Source organism: Apteryx rowi, unplaced genomic scaffold (genome assembly GCF_003343035.1).
Source record: "Apteryx rowi isolate R43461 unplaced genomic scaffold, aptRow1 scaffold_200, whole genome shotgun sequence".
NCBI lineage: Eukaryota > Metazoa > Chordata > Aves > Apterygiformes > Apterygidae > Apteryx > Apteryx rowi.
In genome coordinates this window covers 680,456-702,571 of record NW_020448309.1, presented here as the reverse complement: position 1 = coordinate 702,571, position 22,116 = coordinate 680,456, and the positions used below count along the sequence as shown (strand labels likewise).

General features: G+C 42.2%; 1 protein-coding gene across 3 annotated transcripts in view; it reads right to left on the bottom strand.

The window, feature by feature from the left end:
• The window catches only part of PPP1R12B (protein phosphatase 1 regulatory subunit 12B), a 96,727-nt gene that overhangs the window by 50,916 nt on the left and 23,695 nt on the right, over positions 1-22,116 (bottom strand). For 2 of the 3 annotated variants that reach the window (XM_026063771.1, XM_026063772.1), the window contains 6 exons: positions 21,086-21,283; positions 20,257-20,339; positions 18,372-18,497; positions 13,819-13,962; positions 13,244-13,429; positions 12,497-12,682 (listed from right to left, as the gene is read on the bottom strand). In XM_026063771.1, the coding sequence (XP_025919556.1) occupies positions 12,497-12,682; positions 13,244-13,429; positions 13,819-13,962; positions 18,372-18,497; positions 20,257-20,339; positions 21,086-21,283 (923 nt within the window). The remainder of the gene's footprint in view (positions 1-12,496; positions 12,683-13,243; positions 13,430-13,818; positions 13,963-18,371; positions 18,498-20,256; positions 20,340-21,085; positions 21,284-22,116) is intronic. The other variant, XM_026063773.1, reaches the window with a different exon arrangement.

The window sequence follows — 22,116 nt, the reverse complement described above, 5'->3', positions numbered from 1 at the left end:
ACACTCTCCTTCCTGTCATTATATTCATGATCATATTTCTGCAATATGCGGTCTTCTTCAATAATAAATCTGTTACAATAGAAGCCAACTGAACTACATGCATCTCACAAAGACAAAAATACCTTAAAAAAAGTTAAGGAACACAACGAAGAAATGACCTCCAAACACACCAGAGGAAATTGAGTCCCTTAATACTAAAAAACAGACAGTTGAAATATGGAGCTGAACACCACTAAATTTTTTCAAACCTAGGAGGTTTCAAAATAATTATTTGTATGAGAATATATAAACTGAACTCTCTGCACTGGCATTCAGAGTGGAGGACCTCAGAGAAATTCCTAAGTGAGAACCTATCTTTATGTGGGACAAGCTACAGGAACAGAGTCAATCTGAAGTTTCAGCAGAAGACATTTTAGAGCAAGTCAACAAAACAAACAGTAACAATTCACCAGGGCTCATTTCTATTTCCCCCAAATTTCTGAAGCTCAGATGTGAAATGGTTGACTTAAACTGCAGTATTAACTTCCACTAAGTGGCTTCAGCACCAGCAGAAATGAAAACAGGAAATAAAATACAATTTTTAAACAGTTCTCCAGCAGTGACAGACCACAGAGCAGTAAGTCTGATTTCCATATTGGTGGAGTGGCTTCCATCTGAGGTAAGATTAATTAGATTGGACTCTTCAGTCTCGTTAATGGGGAATGATTATTAACACTGTCTCACAATACACGAGTGAGGGTGTCTGAAATGAAATGGTCTTATAGATTTATCACTGCTCCAGGATAACAGAGTATCAAAGACCTAGGTATGTTCAAAGAGTAATTAGCCAAGTGACAGGAGAAAAACCTATCAAGGAATATGCTTAATTTGTCCTTGGACTCTTCCCAGCTGTCCACTAAAGACCACTTTGACTGTCAGCAGAGCACACCTGAGAGTCTGCTCACCTGAAATGGTTGGGTATATTTGATCAGACAAATCATGGCCTGAACTCCCCTGACTATAGTGCTGAGATCTCCAAAGAGTATAAGGAGATTGTGAAGGCTCATCTGTGATGAAGATGCCTGCACTGCAGACTTCTAATTGTAGGGGAGATGAATCATACTCTAGGAGCAGGCTACAATGGAGATGTCTACATCAGAGCTGGCTAGACTCACTTAACTGCACTTCCAGGGTGCCATTCATCACCTTCAGAGAGAGCCTCTAGCACAGATCCTGTGAGTGCATCGCAGAAGAGCTCATTTCTTTCCATTGATTATCCAGACAGAAACACTAGCTGTGATGGATATGCCAACACTAGACTCACCTAAAATTCAGAGAGATGATTGCCTCCCAAGAATTTGCTGTTTCATGAATGAAAAAGCTGCTGTTTGATGAGTGAAAGCTGTGCAACTCCTAATTTTGCAGACAAGTAGTCCTCTTCTGCTCCCCTTTGTACAGTGCATATGGGCTACCCAAGTAATAGCACATAAAAGAAGCAATAAACATTTTCTACTGCTTTCAACACATGTAGAATAGCTGCTATTTGCACAGCATCCAGAAGTAATAAGCCACCTACAGGAAGAACGCATTTGCAAAATATACTGCAAATTAACTTCAGAGTAGTAGTTAAAAACAAAACAAACCCAAAAAACCTAAAACACGAAGTAACTAAATTTGTAGCTAAGTCAGGTGGACAGTTTACTGCAGCAGCCTTGAATCAGTGGAATTTCCAAGTCCAGTACTTAGGATGATTGCAGGATTCAGCAAGAATAGAGCAGTATGAAGCTATCTGCATGCAAAGGGGAATAAGAGGAGGAAAGATGATAATAACTGTCCTTGCCTGAGGAGGAATTCAGTTCATACAACAGCACATACAGCAGTGGGCCACATTCTGCTTGTTCAGGAACGCTTCTGGGATGCGTGAGCAACATGAGCTCACACTTAGAGCAGCTGAAGAACTCTTACACCCAGCACAAATAAATTACGGAACCCACTGCCACAGGATGCAAGAGAGGACAAAACATTTTAAAAATAGTTTCTAAAAGAGGGTAGAGAAATCCATGGAGAACAGATCAGCTACTAAACATAATTGCCCGGGCATATCTATGATGAGCCATAAGAAGGGCTTTGTGGTAGGGTCAGAACTGGCAGGCTTACAGGAGCACAGTAAGTCTGCAGGATTTCCCTTGTTTCAGTATCTCACTACAGCTTTGCATGCAGGAAGCCGAGCGTATGGATGTAGCATGCATGGATACATCACGGGAAAAATCATTTTGCATCTCTTTCCCCTTCATCCTTACAGACTTCTTTCCCTGCTCTCTGCTTTTTTTTTTTTTTTTTTTTTTTTTTTTTACATAAAAGATGAGCATATTTTCAAACATTATTAGCAATTTTGGGCATCCAACCTGTAGCAGCGACCTAATCTTCAGGCGAGTACGTTTTGCAAGTCAGAATGGCTCAGTTCGTGCTGCAGTCTCTATCGATTGCCAACTTTTGGCTTCCATTTACGCAATCTCCACCACTCGGAGCTTACCCAAAGCCATTTTACGAGTATGAGACAACTGAATTTTCTGATACAAATCAGCAGTGCTACTGCATAGTGACATAGCTGGTTTCTCAGAGTAAGCAGCTACAGCCTTTTGCTGTTGATACAAGACTGGCTGCGCTGTAAACATTTCACATTCAAACAGCAAACACCACACCTGCTAGCAATCCAGGCACATTTTTGCTCTATTCATCAAAGGTTTTCTTTTTTGGGGGGGTAAAGACAGATTTTACAATTTTAGGTGATGCTTCACTTTGCTTACAAGCTGAATATTAAAACACTACAGTGTGCTAAATAGAAGAGGAAAGAAAAAGCAAATGAACTGAAATGAGATGGCAGGTCCGATGCAGACACAAAAGCAAGGCTGGTCTGAATGGTAAAGGGAGAGCAACACAGGGCCTGCCAAAGGAGAAAAAAAAATACAGATTGCAGCAGGTTGAAGAGGAGAGACAGCAAACAAGGGATGAGGCAGTCTGGAAACAGTCCACAAAGTTTTCAATTACATTTTCAAGGGAACAGATTGCTTATTAAAGTGCAGCATCTATGTCATCCCATGAATTCAGGCAGCAAATATCACATGGTCCATGCAGATCTTTAAAGAAATGGTCTCATGTGTTGCATTTTTTGCAATAAGCTTTCTTTGAGAAATAGATGAAATAAGAGCAGCCACCATGCCAAGTCCAAAGCACACAAAGCAGAAGATCAGATTTTTCCCAGAGCTTTGGTTGCAAATGTAAGCAGCAGAATAAAAATCGTTAGAGATGTGTACGTGACAGTCAGCAAAACCACTGCAGAAGTTTATGGTTCCCAGTAGGGCAAAGTGTGTGCTGTTGCCACGAGAGAGCTATGAGCTTTTCGTTGGCGCATTAGCTAGAAAGAAGTTGGGAACCGAATGATGAATCTGGCTCCTGTTCGAGTCTTCCTGTATTCAAGAAAACACCTATTTTCTTTGTTAACTCTTTTAATCAGGTCAGTGCAACACAGAAACACAGATCCCAAATGCTGATCAACATCTCCGGCCAAAAGGAGAGGTAATAAAATACTAATCCAAGGGGAGATTCAAAACAGGGCAACAGCAAGCCTGGATATACAAGCTGGTAAACCAAGAATATAAGAGCAAGCCTGTTTATTGGAGAACCTAAGCCAGAGGCAAAGAAAAGGACACGCTGCRGAGAGAAACCCCCTCTCTCAAGTAAGGTAAATGATGCAGAAAAAGAAATCACAGTCCCCTGTTAATGCTGCAGAGACAAACAAGAACAGATGATTTTTTCCATGAAACACAGGAGCTTCTGATAATCTAGTTACAACTCTTTCCTGAAGGCTTCCAAGCACGTGCGTACAAGCATCTGTGACAAACACTGCCTACTGCAGCAGAGAGTTCGTGCTACTAGTAATCAGCCATCTTTGGCAAAATCCCCCAGTCTGAGAGTCTGTAAAACTTCCTGAAGTTGTACATCTTCATACTTCTGTGACCCACACAGGGAAAGCGCTCACCTAAAGGATGCTCACCCTACGGGGGTCAAAACTTGGCAAGTTAAACATTCATTTAACTCGACAGCCATCGACAGGTAAGGGAGCCCGGAGAGGCTCCTTCAGCTTATGGATTACCATATGGACGTTCAGACTATAAAAACGTTTGAAATAGCTTTTCTCAAGAGCTTAAGATCACTACTCAAAACACTGCAGTCATTTCAAAAATCCTCACCGGACAGATCCATAACAGTGCTAACTATCCYGGAAATCACAACAAGCCAGCTGGCTACAAAGCTTTTTTATCTAGACTATTCAAACTGTGAAATTTAATAAAACCACTCTACCCGTCTAAACTGTTGCAAGCAGATCACACGCAAAACCAAAGTTACTCCCTAACACAGTTCTTCATAATACTCTGAAGCTCAGGCCGCACTTAGATTTATAGGTTAAAAAAAAACGGAAAAAGGAACAAAAAGCCCACCAAAAGCCCCAAGTACTGATACTGTTCCCTTGGAAACAATTGGAAAAGTACAGCATCCCAGCAATGCAATCCTACAAGCTGGAAACTTGCCATTAGTTAAGAAACTCTCTGCAAGCTGGGGGAGGGAAGAGAAGCAAGTATAAGCTTTGCAGGAAACAATGCTGACAGCAGTTCCCAAAATACAATTCCTGAAGCTAGATGATAAAGGATGCACCCAGCAGCAAAAAATCAATCATTGCCAATTACACGGGAACAGGCAGAAAAGACACTTTCCTGCTCTCGCATCTAAGCAAGCAACAGGTTTCTGTTCCTTGCTGTGTTTATCCTTGTGCTACCACATTCTGTGCATCAGCCTGCAGCAACTGAAAATATTCATTAGAAAAGTGGCCGCAAAAAGTTGGCTAACGATCGTTTAACAAGACCATTTAACAGGCAGGAGAGAGGCACAACATGTCAGACTGCGCAAGCGTTTGAACTGGGAATCAGGGGAGACACAGCCAGACACTGTTCTGCAGTTTAATAAGCTGAGGACAAAAGGATAACAAGATTTCGGGATCATGCTCTTAAAGCATTCCTCAGCTGGCTGGAAAAGGCTCGTCGGTGTGTGCACCATTTTCAGGCCTTTGTTTTTCTCTTTAGTCCTGGCTGTTATGAACGGTCATTGTGCTTCAATTTGCTCCACGAATTCTCAAGTCGTAWATGCTTGAATTTCAATGATCTATTTACAGGATGATTAGCAGGTTAACAAGCACAAGATGAAATTCTCCCTTTGCAACAGCTTTGCTTTGCCTAACACGTTCAGGTGCCGATTCCAAGGGATTAAGAGGCTTGTGACCTTTGCCGCTTGTTAATCAAAACAACAAGTACCCTTCATCCCTCCTCAAAACTCCTGCTTTGATGTGATTTTTACAGTGGTTTGGGATTACATGTATGGCAGCTGATGCTCTAAGAATACTTTGCAACACACAGTTCTAACTGATTTTGTTTTGTGCGTGCTTTCCCATCTGCTTGCGTTCAAGCTTACTGTATGCTCTTCAGAAAGCAGAGCCGCTCCTTTCGTGCTGTGTTCCTACACCAGCTAGCCCAGTACAACTCTTCCTACAGGCTGGACTGCTGCAATACAAAAATGAGTAGTGCTTTAATCGCTGAAACGAGTGGGAAGGCACTCCTGCTTCCTTTCAGCCACGGGTGCTCTGTTAATTCCCTGGTGAGAAGAGGAAAATACAGCAATGGCACCTACTGGGTCAGGAGAATTCCTGAAGTTTGGGGCAGGGGGAGACGGCACACACACTAGAAGCATTTAGATGATCAGTTTTATCACTTTGCATTAACTAATGCTATAATCACCCACTCAGCATCACAGTGAAGAGGGAAAAGGCAAAAAATATCACAGTGATTGTGTCCTTAAACTGACTGCATTGTCTTGTGAAGGCTTGCTGGTGCTGTGAACATAGACCTTTAAGGTTCTTTCAGAGAATGTTTTTAAAAAAAAATTTCCAGGGAATTTTTCTGCAAGAGAAAAGCAAAGATATCTGCAAACACAAAGAAATAAAAAGCAAAACAAAGCAAGCCAGCAACACATTTTCCCTTTTGAGCTTCCAATTACTTATTGAACACATTTAGTTGTGGATGTCACAAGTGCAAAGCTTCCCAGGCTGGAATATTCTCAGATTGGTTTCTGCTCAGCAGAGGACATTAGGTGTCAATATGCAACGCTGAGCAGTTTAGCACTGCATCACCGACCAACGCGCGCTAGAGTCTGCAGTCTTCAGAGGCTGAATCTTTGCTTAAAAAAAAATAAAAAAATTGCTGCATGAAGCGGAGTGGGATGAAAGGCAGTTGCTAACTCTCCAGCTTCTGCCAGTTGATGAATGGAACGAAGGCAAGGATCTATGTCTTGCCTCCCCCAGAATTTTTCTTTCTCATTTTCAAGGGAGTGCAAGTCAGAGAACCCAATCTGACATTTTAAACAACCTCCAGCAGACCTATCACAGCTTCCCAGAAGCTAGCTCGCAGTCTGAAGCAAGGCAGGAAATTCCCGAAAAAGATTCACTCGGCAAAAGCGGAATATTTAGGAAATTTCCTTTTGCAACCAAAAAAATCAAAACTTGCTGGTGATAAAAAGGGTTCAGCTAGTGAACCCAAAACCTTAGGAGAAATGGTCACTTGGCAGATAGGGCTAAGAAGCCTCCGACTGCCACCTTGTGGAAGAATCTATTTAACAAATGTCTGAAAAGTTTCAAGGAATATAATCACGGATCAGCCCCCCAGCTGACTTACAGAAAACATCACTGAATATTAATAATGTATAACTGGCTTCCATTTCCTACTGAGCTAAGACTGCAATTTCTTATCATGTGCCAGATGCTCTGTTTCCCGCTGTTCTAAGGGATAGAAGATTTATTCCGGTTGCTCAAAAACTTTTCCTACAGAAATCCCYGGGCAGCTACATGGCTTCATTTGCTTCTCCACCTGTAACATCCACACATCAGTGCTGCGGAGCAAAGGATTTAACAGAATTGCTGATTTTGTGCTAAATTAGTTCTCAGCTGTACCCTCAAACAGTACTTTCACAAATACTTGTAGTACATATTTTAGTTTCTTATGGCCATTTTTGGACACGAAAACGTATTTGAACACAGAGTTAAACACCCATACCCTGAACACTCACATAATGATACTCAGATGTAACCGAAATCCTGGCTGCAGAACTTGCAGTTAGACAAAGGTGGCATTAGATACAACGATCAAATATGTGAAACACGTCAGCGGCTGCGATTAGTAACTACAGAAGAAACACAAACAAATTCTGCATAGAGACAGGGATGGGGAAAGGCAATTTTGGGATGGGGAAAGGCAATTTTACCTTCTGCTCGTGCCATGCTGCCAAGCTGCGGGTCTTTTAAATTGGTTAGCTCGAGTGGTCCCAGCTTGGTTTCCTTGACCATTCCTGTAGGATCCTGCATATATTCCTGCTTTTAGTTAGCAGGCCAACCTACAGCCTGGGCTCCTCCGCCCAAAGTGGATGCCAAAATATCGCCCCCCTCCTGCCCCTGAGCACTGGATAAAGTCAGCCGGCAGCTGAGCATGCGGCAGCACACCTGCTTGCCTTCTTTACAGGGAATGAGGCTCAAGGGCAGTGACCCCCATCCCACACCTCGACCTTTTTCCAAATAAAAAGGCAGCCTGATTTCTGATACAGCGGGAGCAACCTCATCTCTTCCCAACATGGCAAATCCAACCGCCGGCAGAATTCCTGCCCTCCCACGTCATCTGCACCAGCAGCTTTTTAAAAAAGGCCGTCTTTATCTGAAAGAGATTAACTGCAAGAGCATGGCAGATAAATGCTTTCAGCAGCAGGTGCCAGATGATTGTTCACTTCTTCATGGGCGAGAGGAGGCCTTTTAACTTCTTGTTGTCCACTGCGCGGCACGGGGAGGAAAGCTGTCCCTTCCCAAGCTTGCACAAGCATCCCCACTGCTTCGCAACCTGGGGACCTTCCCCAGGAGAACAGGACCACTCTGTTTTAAGTCACCCAACGATACGCGTTATAGAGTCGAACGCTACTGAAAAAAACAACACGGTAGTGAGACAACGCTCACAATTTTTTCCACCAGTTCCTTCGAAGTGAAATTTAAATATCCTTTGTGTGCAAATTCCGCAGGTTAACTCTTAGAGCAGTGCTTTGTATTTGCGGTCAGATGATAAGGGTTAACAGACCGATCGGGCATCTGCACTCACCCTAGAAGAGTCATGTTCTGAATTTGGACAGGACAAGAATCACGAGGTAAAAGGACTTGCCAAAATTGTTCATCCTAGAGTACTGGTGGAGGAGGATTCAGTTATTAATATAAAATTAGAAAGCCTAATCTACATGCTAGTATAATTAGCAGCCGGGTCCTTAGAAATCTCTTTGTAATGAAGCAGAAAAGAGAAAATATTTGCTAGACATTTATCTAGCGTGTCAACGAATTTTGTTCACCTGAAAAAATTCACAGGGGAAACTCCAGAGGGCAAGATGCTCAGCAGAGAAGAGCCATCAGCCCCAAAGCTCCTTAAAAAACAAGCTCAGCTAACTCTTATTCTTGATTTCTTTGCAAAACTGGTCAAAGAGTACATTAAAAAATAAGCAAGACAGAGATGTATTTCCAGTCTCTAACTAACAGCTTGCCGAGTCACCAAGTATTACTATCCTGCTGGAAGCTTCCTGATGAACAGGAAAGAAAAATACAATTCCAAAACGCAATCATATAAATGAACTGCCTGGGGAAGACCAGGAGGGACAAATTGAACTCCTAATTCTTACAAAAATAGGCAAGTTTTCAAATTCAAGTGTGGCCTTTCAAACTGTTCAAACTCCTGAGAACATACAGACCTGAGACCTGCCCTTGAGGGTTTCAGAAGTTCTTGGTGGATGCTCATCTCACCCGACCTAACAGCCAACTACAAGCTGTGAGCTTCATGCTGGCTTTGCAATCTGCCCTGGGAACCAGACTGGTTATAAGAAAGGCTTCAGAGTAGCCCAAAACCTGAGACCATCCTTTCAGTGCTAGGTATCGCACAGCAACATCCAGACAGGTCTGACAACAAGGCACATCCCAGCCTGGCAAGATCTCCTAAAGAATCACTTCCATCTGTAGGGAACGTCAGTGCTCCTAAAAGCCAAAGTTGTCTTCTGCGCGCATGGAGTCCTACGAAGCAAGAACCCTGCACCTAAGGAGAGGAGCTGCAGCTTAGACGGGCTCCTGGGAGAAGACGTGGCCACAGAGCACATCGAAACGACAAGGGCAGGATCACAGATAAATTTCGCCAAGGATGTTTGAGCGGCGCTAGAGGCCGCTGTCATCTTGGTTAACAGCGGATAATCCAGCAGCAGCCAGCAGGAGACCCCTGAAGCCCTGCCACCTGCTCGCACCAGGCGGAAATCAAGACAATGTTAGTTTTGTACCAGGAAGAACAGGATCTACATGATACACCGTCTGCACAGCACTGACGTGCTTGTAATTCACCGTTAGAAGACACAGCGCTGCTTAGAGTTCAGCTGGATAAATTCATTTGAAATGCGAGACAATTTGACACTGGCAGGAGATCATCAAAATGGCCAAACAGCAGTGTTTAGCTCTGGCTCCAAAATTCCCACGGAAAAAGAAAAAGAAATTAACTGGAAAAAATATTGGCTCGAGAAAATGGCATATTCCCAGCCTCTTAGCATCAGTAAACTGCTGCGCTGCAGCAGAATTAAGGGGGCCTAACAGGCAGCTGGGTACCTGTAAATATGCACAGCAGCAGCTGGCTCAACGTCCAAGACATATGGCTCTAACACCAGGCAACAATTTGCTACGGTCAGTCCAGGTATACAGCTTGCATTAAATTCCTCCAAACTGATTTTTTCCTGTGCTGCCTTTTTTTTTTCCTCTCTCCCCCTTTCCTCTCTCTCTCTCTCTCTCTCCCTCTAAAAACATGGGGCATGATTTACACTATTTTGCAACTACCGGAGCGTTTGCTGACCAATTTAGTTAGCCAACAAGCAGCAAGTAAAACATCACGGAAGAAATGCTAGAGCGAGCCAGGACAAAGCRTGTTGGCTGGCAGACAATGCAAAAACAGTACTCCAGACCATTTTGCTAGTCATTCCTCTGCAGACCTAGCAGAGAGTTTTCTGCTTTAACCTTTTGGCTTCAGATGGACAATTTAAGGCCACAAGTTAGGAGATATCGCTGTGATCTAATATTAGATGATAAGCTTGTTTATGTTTTTGTTGCTAAGAGAGACCTGGAGCTTTGGAAACACTGAAGCAGACCAAATGCTACTGCAACAGCTGCCGGTGGGAACTGAAATCCATACAGTGCTTCCCTGACAACTGTTTGCCATTTTCCTTCTCCCCACCTCCCTCCCAAAATTGGCCTGCTTCCAAAATAATCTTTTCCCATTTAGGTGACCTCTCTTGTTTCTCTAAGTCCACACTTCCTAGTTCAAAATGTGCAGTTACCCATTCGGTATATCCTGCTATTACAGCATTCCACATTCATAAATAAGGTTTCCTCCACCCATAAGCACAATGCATCATTGCTGTGTTTTTTCCCCCTCAGTAGTTTCAAAGCATCAGTTAAAGGTGGGAGGAACTTTTCTGGTGCTTGTCTTTGCATTAGCATAATTCATAAGAGCTGGTTCGCTAATAAAAAATGCAGGAGACTTAAACAGATCTTCTATATTATTTATAGAAACTGATTCAGTAATAAATGCCAATGCAGTAATATTAATAGATGCTCTTTTTGGCATTTACAAGTACTATCACAGTCAAGCTTCCTGTCTGGAGACTGTGCCAAGAGTCTGGTGGGTTTTGTGGAGCCCACTTTTCCCGGGAAGAATCTAAAGCTTTTGAAACTTTATTCTGGGCTTGCCAAAATGGAGATACTGTTGTGGAATCGTCTAAAGTGTGAACCGAAAGCACAATACACAACCTGTCCTCTTTGCACAATCTCACTTTGCACCAGGAGTATCATTAGGCAACTGATCTTGATTCAACTGCAAATAAAACCAAGCCAACTGACCCTAGCAAAACAACTAGGAATGCACAGAGGCACTCCTAATTTTAAACATAAGTGTCCTTATGGGCAAAGAGGATGCTCTGTAGTAGCTCTTTCATATTATTTCCCTGCATAAAGAAATGAAGAATGTGGTTCACCCAGAGAGCTTGCAATACCTTCAAAGCACTATCTGAAGTGCCTCAAAAAACCAAAAAAAACCAACCCCTCCCCCCAAAAAAACCCACACCCTTAAAGGTTTGAGTATTTTCCAAACAGCACAGTCTAGCCTTCTTTCTTAGATCTGCTGCAGCTAAAGCAAAAGGAGTCCACAGCAAGCATGTCCTCCCTCCATCTGAGAGGTCAGGCGGCTGACTGTAGACTACATAGCACTTCTGAGCTCTGCCATCTTCATCCTTATAAGTGATAATTTCCATTATTACTTTTCATGTCCTTTAATTTCAGGACATTTAAAATATTTCACAGTACTATCTCCACTCACAAAGTTTAGTATTTTAAGGAAAACTTGTTTTAGTTTGGAAGAATCTATTTACTGAAAACACCCCATGAATTGGCTGCTGATTAGAAGTATACAGTTCATCACTGCATGGTATTTACTAGCATTTATTTTAATCAACGCCATTGGAAGAAATAGATCTTTCAAAGGTAACTTGTTTGCAAGAATCACATATCATGCACGTATTATTTGATATTCTGTATCAAATAATGCACTACATAAATGTACAAGGCAAATTTCCTTTGAAAAGAGCACCAGCTATCCAAGATTTGTATTTTTCCAGTCTTAAAATAAAACCATGTGATAAGAAAGAGATATGACCAGCTAGATTCAGCATCATTCAAAATGCTGCTACTGTTGGAACAGCCTTGGTTGTACATGGCAGACTTCTACCTCTGCACTAGTCTTCCTTTACAGTCAACAGAAAGAAGCATATGCTGCTAGAGCACAGTTCATCTCCTCCTGTATCATACGTCTATAATGGCTCAAATAAATCACGCTCCAGAAAATGTTGTGTTTTCACCATTAACTACAGAGGGAGCCTAGGGGACTTGCGCAGTAAAGATGTCTCCATCTGGGCACATGTAAACTCAGCTGAGAAGAATCAGAGGGATTTTTTTTTTTGAATGTGTCTTGGTCCAACACTCATATCAAGATGGGATTCACGTTACAGAACCTACAGCTAGTGGTTACTGTGCTATCTGTCTCTCTACACAAAGGCTTTCAGGACTGAGATTAGTAGTTGAGATGGCTACCGAAGAAAAAGGCTGAGACACTGAAAAGACAAGTAGAAAATTATGAAACTAAATTTCACCTATAACCCAGTGATGAGTCAGTCCAAAACTTTAAGAAGGAGCGAGGGCAGCAGACTAACTCCACATCGCACCTACGAAACAGTTCTTACATACCCACCATCACCAACATGTGACATCTGGTCATACAGGAGGAATGAAACGAACTGGCACTTTCTCACTAACCTTCTGCGCTCCCTGGCTTCCTCAGCTGAGAAGTCCTTTCCTGTAGTTGAGACAGCACCGGCATTCGCAATACCATTGGCAGAGCCGAGTACAGCACGATTTGTGATTACACCTAGGGGGGTGCTAGCAGAGATGCCCTCTGTATTTTTCTCTACAGCAGAATCGGTTTGTTGCCTGAAAGGGGTTCTGAAATAGAGAAGACATAATGGAAAGCAAAGCAAGTGAACTCGACTGCCAGGTGAGACCAGACATCTCAAGGGAGCACTGACAGTTCATTTTTCTGGTTCTAGATCTCTGTTTTTGAAGAGAACAGCATACATTAAAATGTTTTTTTTTTTTTTTTTAAATGGAGAAGAATAAGCAGGAGGAATTCATAACCTCACATCCCTGTTTGTAGTAAAAAATGATTAGAAAATCTTACTGGTGAATAAGCAGAAGGAATGAACTCCAAGAGCTTGTAAACTGAATGCCCAAGAGCAGCCAGAGTAAAACACTGCCTATAACAGGACAGTAAGAATGCACAGTTGAGCACTCCAGTGAGTGAAGAAGCTAAGGTCACATATGGCATTTTAACTGCTTCCTGGTGCATAAGCACTCCTGAAACAGTCCCACAGACTGATACTGAAATATCTTACCCGCGCTTCCTGCGTGGAAGTGTATTTCTAACCCATAATCCAATTCTAGCATTCTGAACTTCCAACCCGAATGCTGATTTTCTTCGGCATTATCTGAGCTGCGAGCTGTTACCTGGTATACTGGCGGGCTGATGCAGTAGTATTCGCACCGAGAGATGTGGGACAGGAAGAGACAGGTTGCCACTGGGTGCCCAATGAGGTAGATGAACCAATGGTAGTGGGTGAGGTAGCTAGAGATGTATTGCGACTGGTTGAAATGTAGGGACTGTTGAGGTCACTACTTCTACCAAATGAAGCACTGTAAAACATCACAAAATCACGTCCTTCAGAGCACAGTTAATATTCAACAGAACATCACCCCAGCTGAGCTCTCAGCTGGAAAGGGAGGGAATATTATATCTTAGTAAAATGTATGCAGAGAGATTAGAATACACCAGGGTCACTGAAGATCATTCACGCACAGGCTAGCGCTAGCATCACACCTTTTGGATAAGCCCAGCTGAGTTTCAGTGAGAGAATAACGGTGCGGAGGTGAATCAGTGAAATCAGAAGCGGAAAGTCCTACTGCAGTGAAAGCAGCACACACTGCACCCCTGCGCATGGGAGAAAGGTAGAAACAATGAGCAAGGATCAGATTGCTTAAAGCAGGGAAGGAAAGAGTGACATAAGCAGATCTGGCTGCATCACCTCCTAAGGACGCCCAGTACTTCCAGTTTTAAGAACTTCTTTTCAATGGCTTGGAGCTTTGGCAAAGATGACTGGTTCAGGCTCTGATTTTCTTTAGGGAACATTTGGCACAAACTCCGTGTATTTGGAAAACAGCTACCAAAACTGTCCAAAAAATATTCAAGAATAAAAGTTGACCTAGAGGAAGAACAGACTGGGACAAAGAACGGTAGGTGTACGGAAAGCTGGAGTAAACAGACTGGAACTGGCAGTCAAGACTGGAGCACGAGTCAGACAGAGCAGCCTGAGGCTGAAAGAAAACCTGAAGGGGACAGGTCAACTGCCAAGGACAGTTCGGGAGAGGATCCAGTCCAAATCACTTTGACACCCAATTTACAAACAAGTTCATAGGCCAAGACCACCAGACAGCCCATAATAAGCAGCTGGTCCCTCTACAGCCAGAGGAGAGACTGGTGCACCCTGGATGGCCTCCATGGGGAGATCTTTTACATTTGGGCTCTTCAGTTGATGGCTTTTTGCCATACCCAGGTCACAAAGGAACAATCAAGTTATTGTCACCAGGTAACAACCTCCACCCGATCCCAAACAAAGCTTCCTCTAGAAAACTGGCTCCTGCCCTGGAGGACTGGGAAGCAGGAAGTCCTAATGGAAATAACTGCCTCCCCTTGTTGACTGTGCTCAGGAAGAGAAGGCCAAGCCTTGGAGATGTGCTGGGAGGAGGATGAGAGCAGGGAGCTGAACCCGGCTGGTGTGGGTTTGCAGAGCAAGCAGCTGTGAAGTTGCAGAAATGAGGGGGAGAAATCAGGGCCTGGCATACTGAGAAGAYGGTGGTGGAACATGCGTGAGGGCAATGAACAAGAGAAGGAAGAGGTGAAAAGCTGGTGGCAACCATGGGGGATCAGGGCCGATGTGGATGTTCAGACCCTCTGGCACGAAGAAGGATGCTAAGGCGCAGAGGTTGGGGTGTGAGAGGTGGCTGGAAAGGAGACAAAGGACTTAGGAAGTAAGGGAGAAAATATGGGCGTTATCTAATAAGACCTGTGATGGACTGTTTTTCAGAAGGGAAAAGGTAACGGGTGAAAAGGGGAGACAGAGTGGTTAAAAGAGGAGACAGCAGAACAGAAGCAGAACCAGGCACCAGGGAGAACAGAGATGCGGGGGACTTGGGAGGGGAAGAAGAGGGGAAAGAGGATAGGAGCATGGTGACGCTATTCAGTGTGCCCACTCCTACATATACCCACCCCGGATCGGAGAACGGCAGTGCTAGGACATTCAACTCACACACTCCTGCTCACAAGAAGGGAGCCAAGGCATTGCCAGCTGTACGGGAATTCAACTCTCCATCCCGTTATCTTGCATGGGTGATATCACAGTTTGAGATGGACTCTAATGTCTTTAGTCAATTGCTCACATTTGGTGTTATCAGGTCCAGAAAATTACAAGAAAGAAGGTTAGCTGGAAAATCTTGCTAATTAACACCTGTGTCCATATGAATTTATAAAAAGGAAGATTATGAATTTATAGTAAAGAATTTGACATCAGAAATAAAAAAAGGCACTGACACACTGCTGCGCATTCTCTAACATAAACACCAGGGAAAGGGCGATGAAATGGAAAGCAACATTTCAAATTGATAAAAAAAAGTACTTCTGAAAACAACTAACTTCTGAAACTCACTGCCACAAACCAATAAGGCAAGTGGAACGCAAAACTCTTCAGATGCTTACACATACACTTTAAAAAAAAAAAAAAAGGATTGCACAAAGCATTTAAGTATTTTTTGAACACACTGCCATGGGGTAACTGCAGAGATCAAAATAGGATTTGCTTATGGAAGTTAGACACAGTGGTGGCTATTAAGAACAATGGTCTAGGTGTAACCCTGGCTCCTAACTTTTGACTGCTGGAAACAAGGAGATTGCAAGCAGGGAAGAAGATCACACTTAAGTTATCCTAACTTTTGCACCTTGTCCCTCAATACTGGTTGCTCTCAGAAACAGTCTGGGCTGCATGGACTGTTGCCCTGACCTCCTGTGATGGTTTTTACGTGGAACAAAAATAGTAAGACCATGTGTCTGCAAATATGAGGAAATGAAGAAAAAACTAACTGTGTGAAAAAGTTATTTCACTTTGGGGTATGTGAACCCTTCCTGTGAGGCATCTCTTATGAGATGATGTCAAAGGAAGGATGCTAGATTAATTCAGTCTGCTGTGCCATTTTTCCCCCAAATTCTTTTTCATACAAGCAATGTGAATGAGCTGTTCAAAGGCCAATATGCACTGAAATGGAGACCAGGCTGTCAGAAAAGGGTTCTGTGAGATTTTTCCCTAGTGATATGCACACAGAGAAAGTAGCATGAATGACAGTCAGTATCATTAGACAGAGAGCTTTAACATGTGCTTCCACTAAACCTGACAAACACTTGCAATATCACTGCAAGCTGTTTTGTCCCCTTTACAGTAGAAAAGCCATTTTTGATGTCTTATAAGAAAATCTGTTGCCACTGTTCACTCTTTATGTGGGGGTTATATAGAAGCGCGTACAGCATTTAACTGGATACCTTTATGGAGATTAGTTAAATGCTAAAGTAAAAGGGAATGCAGATGTACAGAAGAAGTCCTGTCAGTAACATCCAAGTATGTCATGTTCATTTTAATTCCTCCTCTCTCAGGATGAGATTTTAGCTTTTGGGATTGTATTTAGAGTTTTATTAATACATGGAAGTGACGAAAAGCTTATTCTTAAAGGGCAACCTGGTTCCCTTTCTCGTCTTAGAGGTTGACACTCAAGGCTGGGAAAAAACAGAGGTTCAATATGGTTATATTTAATTATTATATTTAATTCCTCTGTGCTTTTCTATAGAAAGCTATTAGAGAATAGTGGGAAGATTAAGATTTTACTGTTTGCCCATAAAACGCAAAACTGCTGAGATCTTAAAAAACACCCTACTTTTGATTGCTACTAGACAAAGCTATTCTCTGTAATTGCTCACAATCCAACACCCTCCCACAAAAGGCCAGAATTCAGCCTTTGTGACAAGAAATCCGCTAGTGCCGGTCAACAGCTTAGTTACTCTCTGTACAGTTTAACCAAGGAAATACAGTACAACTATATGAACTGTAATACTAAATCTGGTTCTTGATTAGCTGAAATAAAGAGTCAAAGTTTGTAAAAGTTCCACAGACAAAGTGATTTTAGTGATGTTATTGACTGGACTGTCTTTCAGAACAGGGAGCAATAAGGCATGCCAGCTGCAAGAAGCAAAAGTTTTCCAAYGCAATCAGCTGCTGCTTGTTTGATTGCCTTTAAAGAGAGACAAGCTACGGAGGTTGGCCTGTCATCAGGTCCCAGGATAGATGTGAAGTCACTGGAATGGATCAGCAGATCACGAAAAAAATCCACTGCTTGAAGTGCTTGAAGCAGATATGCTTCACCTTTTGTGGAAATGTGCCTGCATATGCTGAGCAATTGGAGAGACATGTCCTGTAAGAGCGCTTACCACTACCGACATAAAACATGCGTCTCTTCCCAAATACCTCAAGCAATTGTTCCATTTTCAGGACAGTTATTTAGTTCAGGATCTAGAATTTGGTGAATCACCATCTAAAACTTTGAAACATTTCTGGCCTTTTCATTAAGCACAGACCAAATGGCTTTGCAGCATGACAAGCTTATACATGATGCTGTGATGGTTCTCAGTATCCCCTTAAATAAAGATGAGGTGATGGTGCAGTACTTGCACAAGGGAATGGTTGTCCTTCTCGCACTAGAGATGAAAACCCAGTAACGTATAATTTGCCTTACTCCAACAGCAGGCCAAGAACAGGCCACCTGCTCATCTCATTCAGAGATGGCCATTAGCTGGTGCTTCACGGAAACTGAGCCTCTGCCTTCCAAACAGGTAAAAGATACTACCAATTAAAGAAGTTATGTACAGGATTCCTTTCCTGATTCTGCTTGGCTAGTCTACCAGCAATCAGAAATTGCCTCTACAGTTTCACATACACTGTGCAGAAACTGTTTTCTTACTGCCACAAGAAAATGGTTGGAGACATCAGTCATACTCATTAACAAGTGTCAGTCATGCACAAGAACACTACTATTTTTCATGATAATTTTGAATCCATAAACATGCACTAATATAAACCAAAATTATAGAGAAGCTACAACTTACCTGTTAATAGTTATCTGAACAATGATTTCACAGTATAATTGCTTTAGTCTTTGTTTATGATCAATTTTCCTTTTATTATCTATCCATAATACTATCATAAAATTGAGACAAAAGATTTTGCATTTGAATTACACGAACAAGAGTTTAAATTCAGTTCAGCTATTTACAAGTCAACAAAAATGATGGTCTTTAGAAAGACTGTTTAGTGTGACAAATGTAGGCAAACCTTAGTTTTTGTTTCCTGCTCCCAGTAGTGAGAGGGTCCCAAGGCCAATTACACTGATGCAGAATACAGAAAGCAAAAGGATGAAGTTTGGCAGGCATGCGAAGAGCAGATCTGATTGCCCAGGAACCCATATAAAACAGAGCTGGCCATACCTTTTCAAGTAGGTAGATACATAGGTGGCTGGTGCACCAGAATGAGGGGCTTCGTTTCCCTTTGATTCATCCCTCCACGGCTGCCGGGTGTAAGAGCCACTCCGCACTAAGTTAACAGCTGATTCTCTAAAGCAGTAGAGAGCAAAAGGTTGGTTTAGAAAAACTTTCGGAGTGTGATTTTGGCTTCTCTACAGTCCTGCTCTGAAGAGTATTTACAACGCAAAGCCTTCTCCTCCACTTAGGATCACCATTGTTTACAGGTGACGCAACTCACTGAAACGCTTCTGCTGGCCTTAACATTAGTTTCTGTGATTACCAGCTGTACTATTTAAGAATCATAAGAAGATGAGATGTTTTGCTTGAGGAGGAGCAAGACCTTTTTTAAAACAGAAAACTTGGAATTGAAGTTTAGATTGCCCATAACAGTATTTTAATATATTAAATAATGCAATTTGACATTCTGTCTGCCACCTTGCATCACACAACATTGCACAAATAGACAAATATTGCAGCYGTAAGGAGTTTTTACTCTCCAAGTTATCCAGACACCGACAGAAGTAAAAGTGATTCAGTATGGCACATCTTTTGCTATGTTTAGCAGCAGAAAACAACAAATAAAATATCTGTCAATATCTAAAACTACTTGACAATTTATGAATAAATTATTAGTAGTCCTATTTATCATGGTTACCTGAAATCAGGGCTCRTTATCCTAACTCCCACGTTGGCAAAATGCCATATTCTGCTCTGGTTGTGGGCTGGACCTAGAGCCAGCCTAGAGCATATGCAACACTAACCCATTTACTTGTTAGCCTGTAATTATTTTTCATTTTTCAACTGCACTATTGATTCTGATGCCCTTTCAGACACCTGGGGGCTCCATGAAGTGGTACTCATGCTGTGTCGAAAGGAAAGAATATTGGGAAAAAAACTGTACTACAGAGGATGTCTGGCCACCATCTGTTCATGCAGTCCAGTCCTCTTCATTCTCTATTTTATAGAGCAAAGGACGCTTATCAGCAGTCAGCTGGATGTGCCACTCAATACGAGCTACTGCCAAAACTACTCGGGCTTATCAGTCATTCAAACACAAATTGTCTGCTAAACTCCAAATCACAGTGGCTGGCTGAGATTAAGCAAGAACACAGCAGGGAGGTTCCAGCAAAAGATCAGTGAAGAATCTCAAACTGTGCTAAAATTCTCTCTCATGGTCATCTTCTCCTATGACTTCTTCACAACAATTACAGTTCACTATGACATTTCTATGTGTGCCTTTCTAACACTTTTGTAGGAGTGGCTGGAAATGAGGCTAAGCCTAAGACTTCCTCCTTCTTGCACAAACTGTGAAGAATCTGTTTGGAGGGATTAGCTCCTCAACCATGTCTTAAGATACTTGAGACATTTATCCCATTTATACTGTGGTTCCGTCCAGGGGCAACTGTACGGAATCACTGTAAAAACAGCCCCTGCAATCRAAACAGTTCCATATACGAGAGAGTTCACAAACTCACGTGAATCAAAAAGTGAAATATGTGTGAACACATAGACTGAAGGTCACTATTGAGCATATTACAGAAGTGCAAGTGTAGGTGCCAACTAAAGAAATCAGGAATTTACACATAAAAGGAAAAAGCAGGCATAAATCTAATTTGCTGGATGAAGACGATATGTGTAAGAAGAAAGAGGTGGAGAACCCAGCCTGCTGTCCTGCTCATCTAAATGAAAGCAACTTACCAGAACATTTTATAGGTCAGAGATAGCTCCAAACATTGTAAATACCTGTGCACTTGGGACTGCTGAGAAAAGATATGAAGCATGAACATAGGAAAAAAGATATTCCAGAGGAATAGCCTACAGGACAGAAGCTGAGTTCAGTCAGTCYTACCTGTTTTCTTTTTCTTCTATATCGCTTGTACTGCTTAGTCTTCTGGGGGCTATCGTGGCAAGATAGCTCTTGTTGTCTTTATCCTGATGAAGCAAAAGAAGTATTTCAACTGCAAAGCTGTTATACTTTCAGTGCATTCAATGACAACAAAATTCTTGTTCCACTTTCTTCAATTAAGAAAGCATTTCCTCTCATCCAACAACTAGTTTAAGGCATTTTTTGGACAAGAAATCTGACAGCATAAAGGTATCAGTTTTGAAAATGATTTTCTGAACAGCATGTTAGTAAATAAAAGCAGCTTCTAACAAGGACTTATCAAGGACTACTTATAAATGGGCAGCACAGCTACAGCTAGTGAATACATGGGATGAGATTCACTAGTACAGCTGGTGGACACACGAGGAACCCATTTAAATGACAGTGAAGGATAATTTCCACTGCGGATGTGTGCTACTGTCCAGATTAGATAGTTTCCATTAAAGAACGGACCCTGCCAGACTGGCAGCTATTTTTCATTGGCAGCAGACTTCAAACTCAGCATTAAGTAGGTAAAAAGGGCACTACACTGCAATTCTGCAGGGAAAACTGACAGGACAGGAATAGTTAAAAATAAATAAATAAATAAATATATTTATATATAAATAAATAAATATCTATATATATATTATATAAAATATATATTTATATTTAAAGAATGAGAGAGACCTAAATCTGTTATGGCTACAAAAAAAATGTCAATAACTCAAACCCAAAGGGAAAGGGTCTTAAATCTGTGAGGTAAGCACCGTGCTAGCGGGATGCACTAAAACATCTTTGCTAGAAGCCAAACCTTTTCTTTGTTGTCTAATAATGCAGATATCCGAGGACTCGATGAAGAACGATAGATAGAAGAACTCTTATCTCTCTGTGCCTCACGAGTAGCAGCAACTTCACTCAGCATGTTGTGGCTGCCAGTCTTCCGTAGACCCAGCCGCCAAGATGAAGGTGACTCATCCTTCTGCTCTTCTGACTTGTTGAGCCAACTGAACTGTAGAGGAGAAAGATGGACATTTGGAAGAAATAAAAGTACACGAAAGCACAATCTAAGTTCTGAAAGAGTATTAATAAGCCACAGCTTTTGCTGGGCTACACTTAAAAGCATAACACTTTGATTTCACTTTGAGTCAATTTGAATTCCTGCTTAGGTTTAATTACATGACATAGCTCAAGATGAGCTCACAGGGACGCAAGCTGCTGTAGTGCCCTCATCCCCAAGGACATTTAATGAAAGAAATCTTGTGTCACTGTGCAGCTCCCCTCACCCACATAATGCCCTCTTCCCRCTCTGTAGTAAGAATGTAAAGAACAATGAAGCTTTATTAGCACTGGTTTAGGAAAAAGGAATTATTCAGTAAAGGCAAAAAAAMCCCACCCCAAAGTAATCAACTCTTTTAGAACTAGCTGCAAACAAAACCTTTGCACAGACTGTCAAACTGGAGAGAGTCCAGCAGAGGCCACTAGGACAGTCAGGGAGCTGGAGCCCAAAACATGAAAGGGAAGGGACTGAGGAAATTGGGCTTGTTTAGAATGGAGAAAACGAGGCTAAGGAGAGATTTAACTGCTCCCTTCAAAAACCAGAAGGGTGGGGGCTACAGGAAACATGGGGCTAGACCTCTTCTCAGAAGTCTGCAGTGAAAGGAGAACGAGGAACAGGCCCAAGTTCCAACAAGGGAAATTCCATTTAGATATGAAGGAAAAAGAAATTTCCCCTAAGAATGATGCTGCACTGGGACAGGGAGCCAGAGGGATGGGGATATCTCCATCCTCAGAGACCTTTCAATGCTCAGCTGGACTTGGGTAGTTCAAAGCAACATGATACAG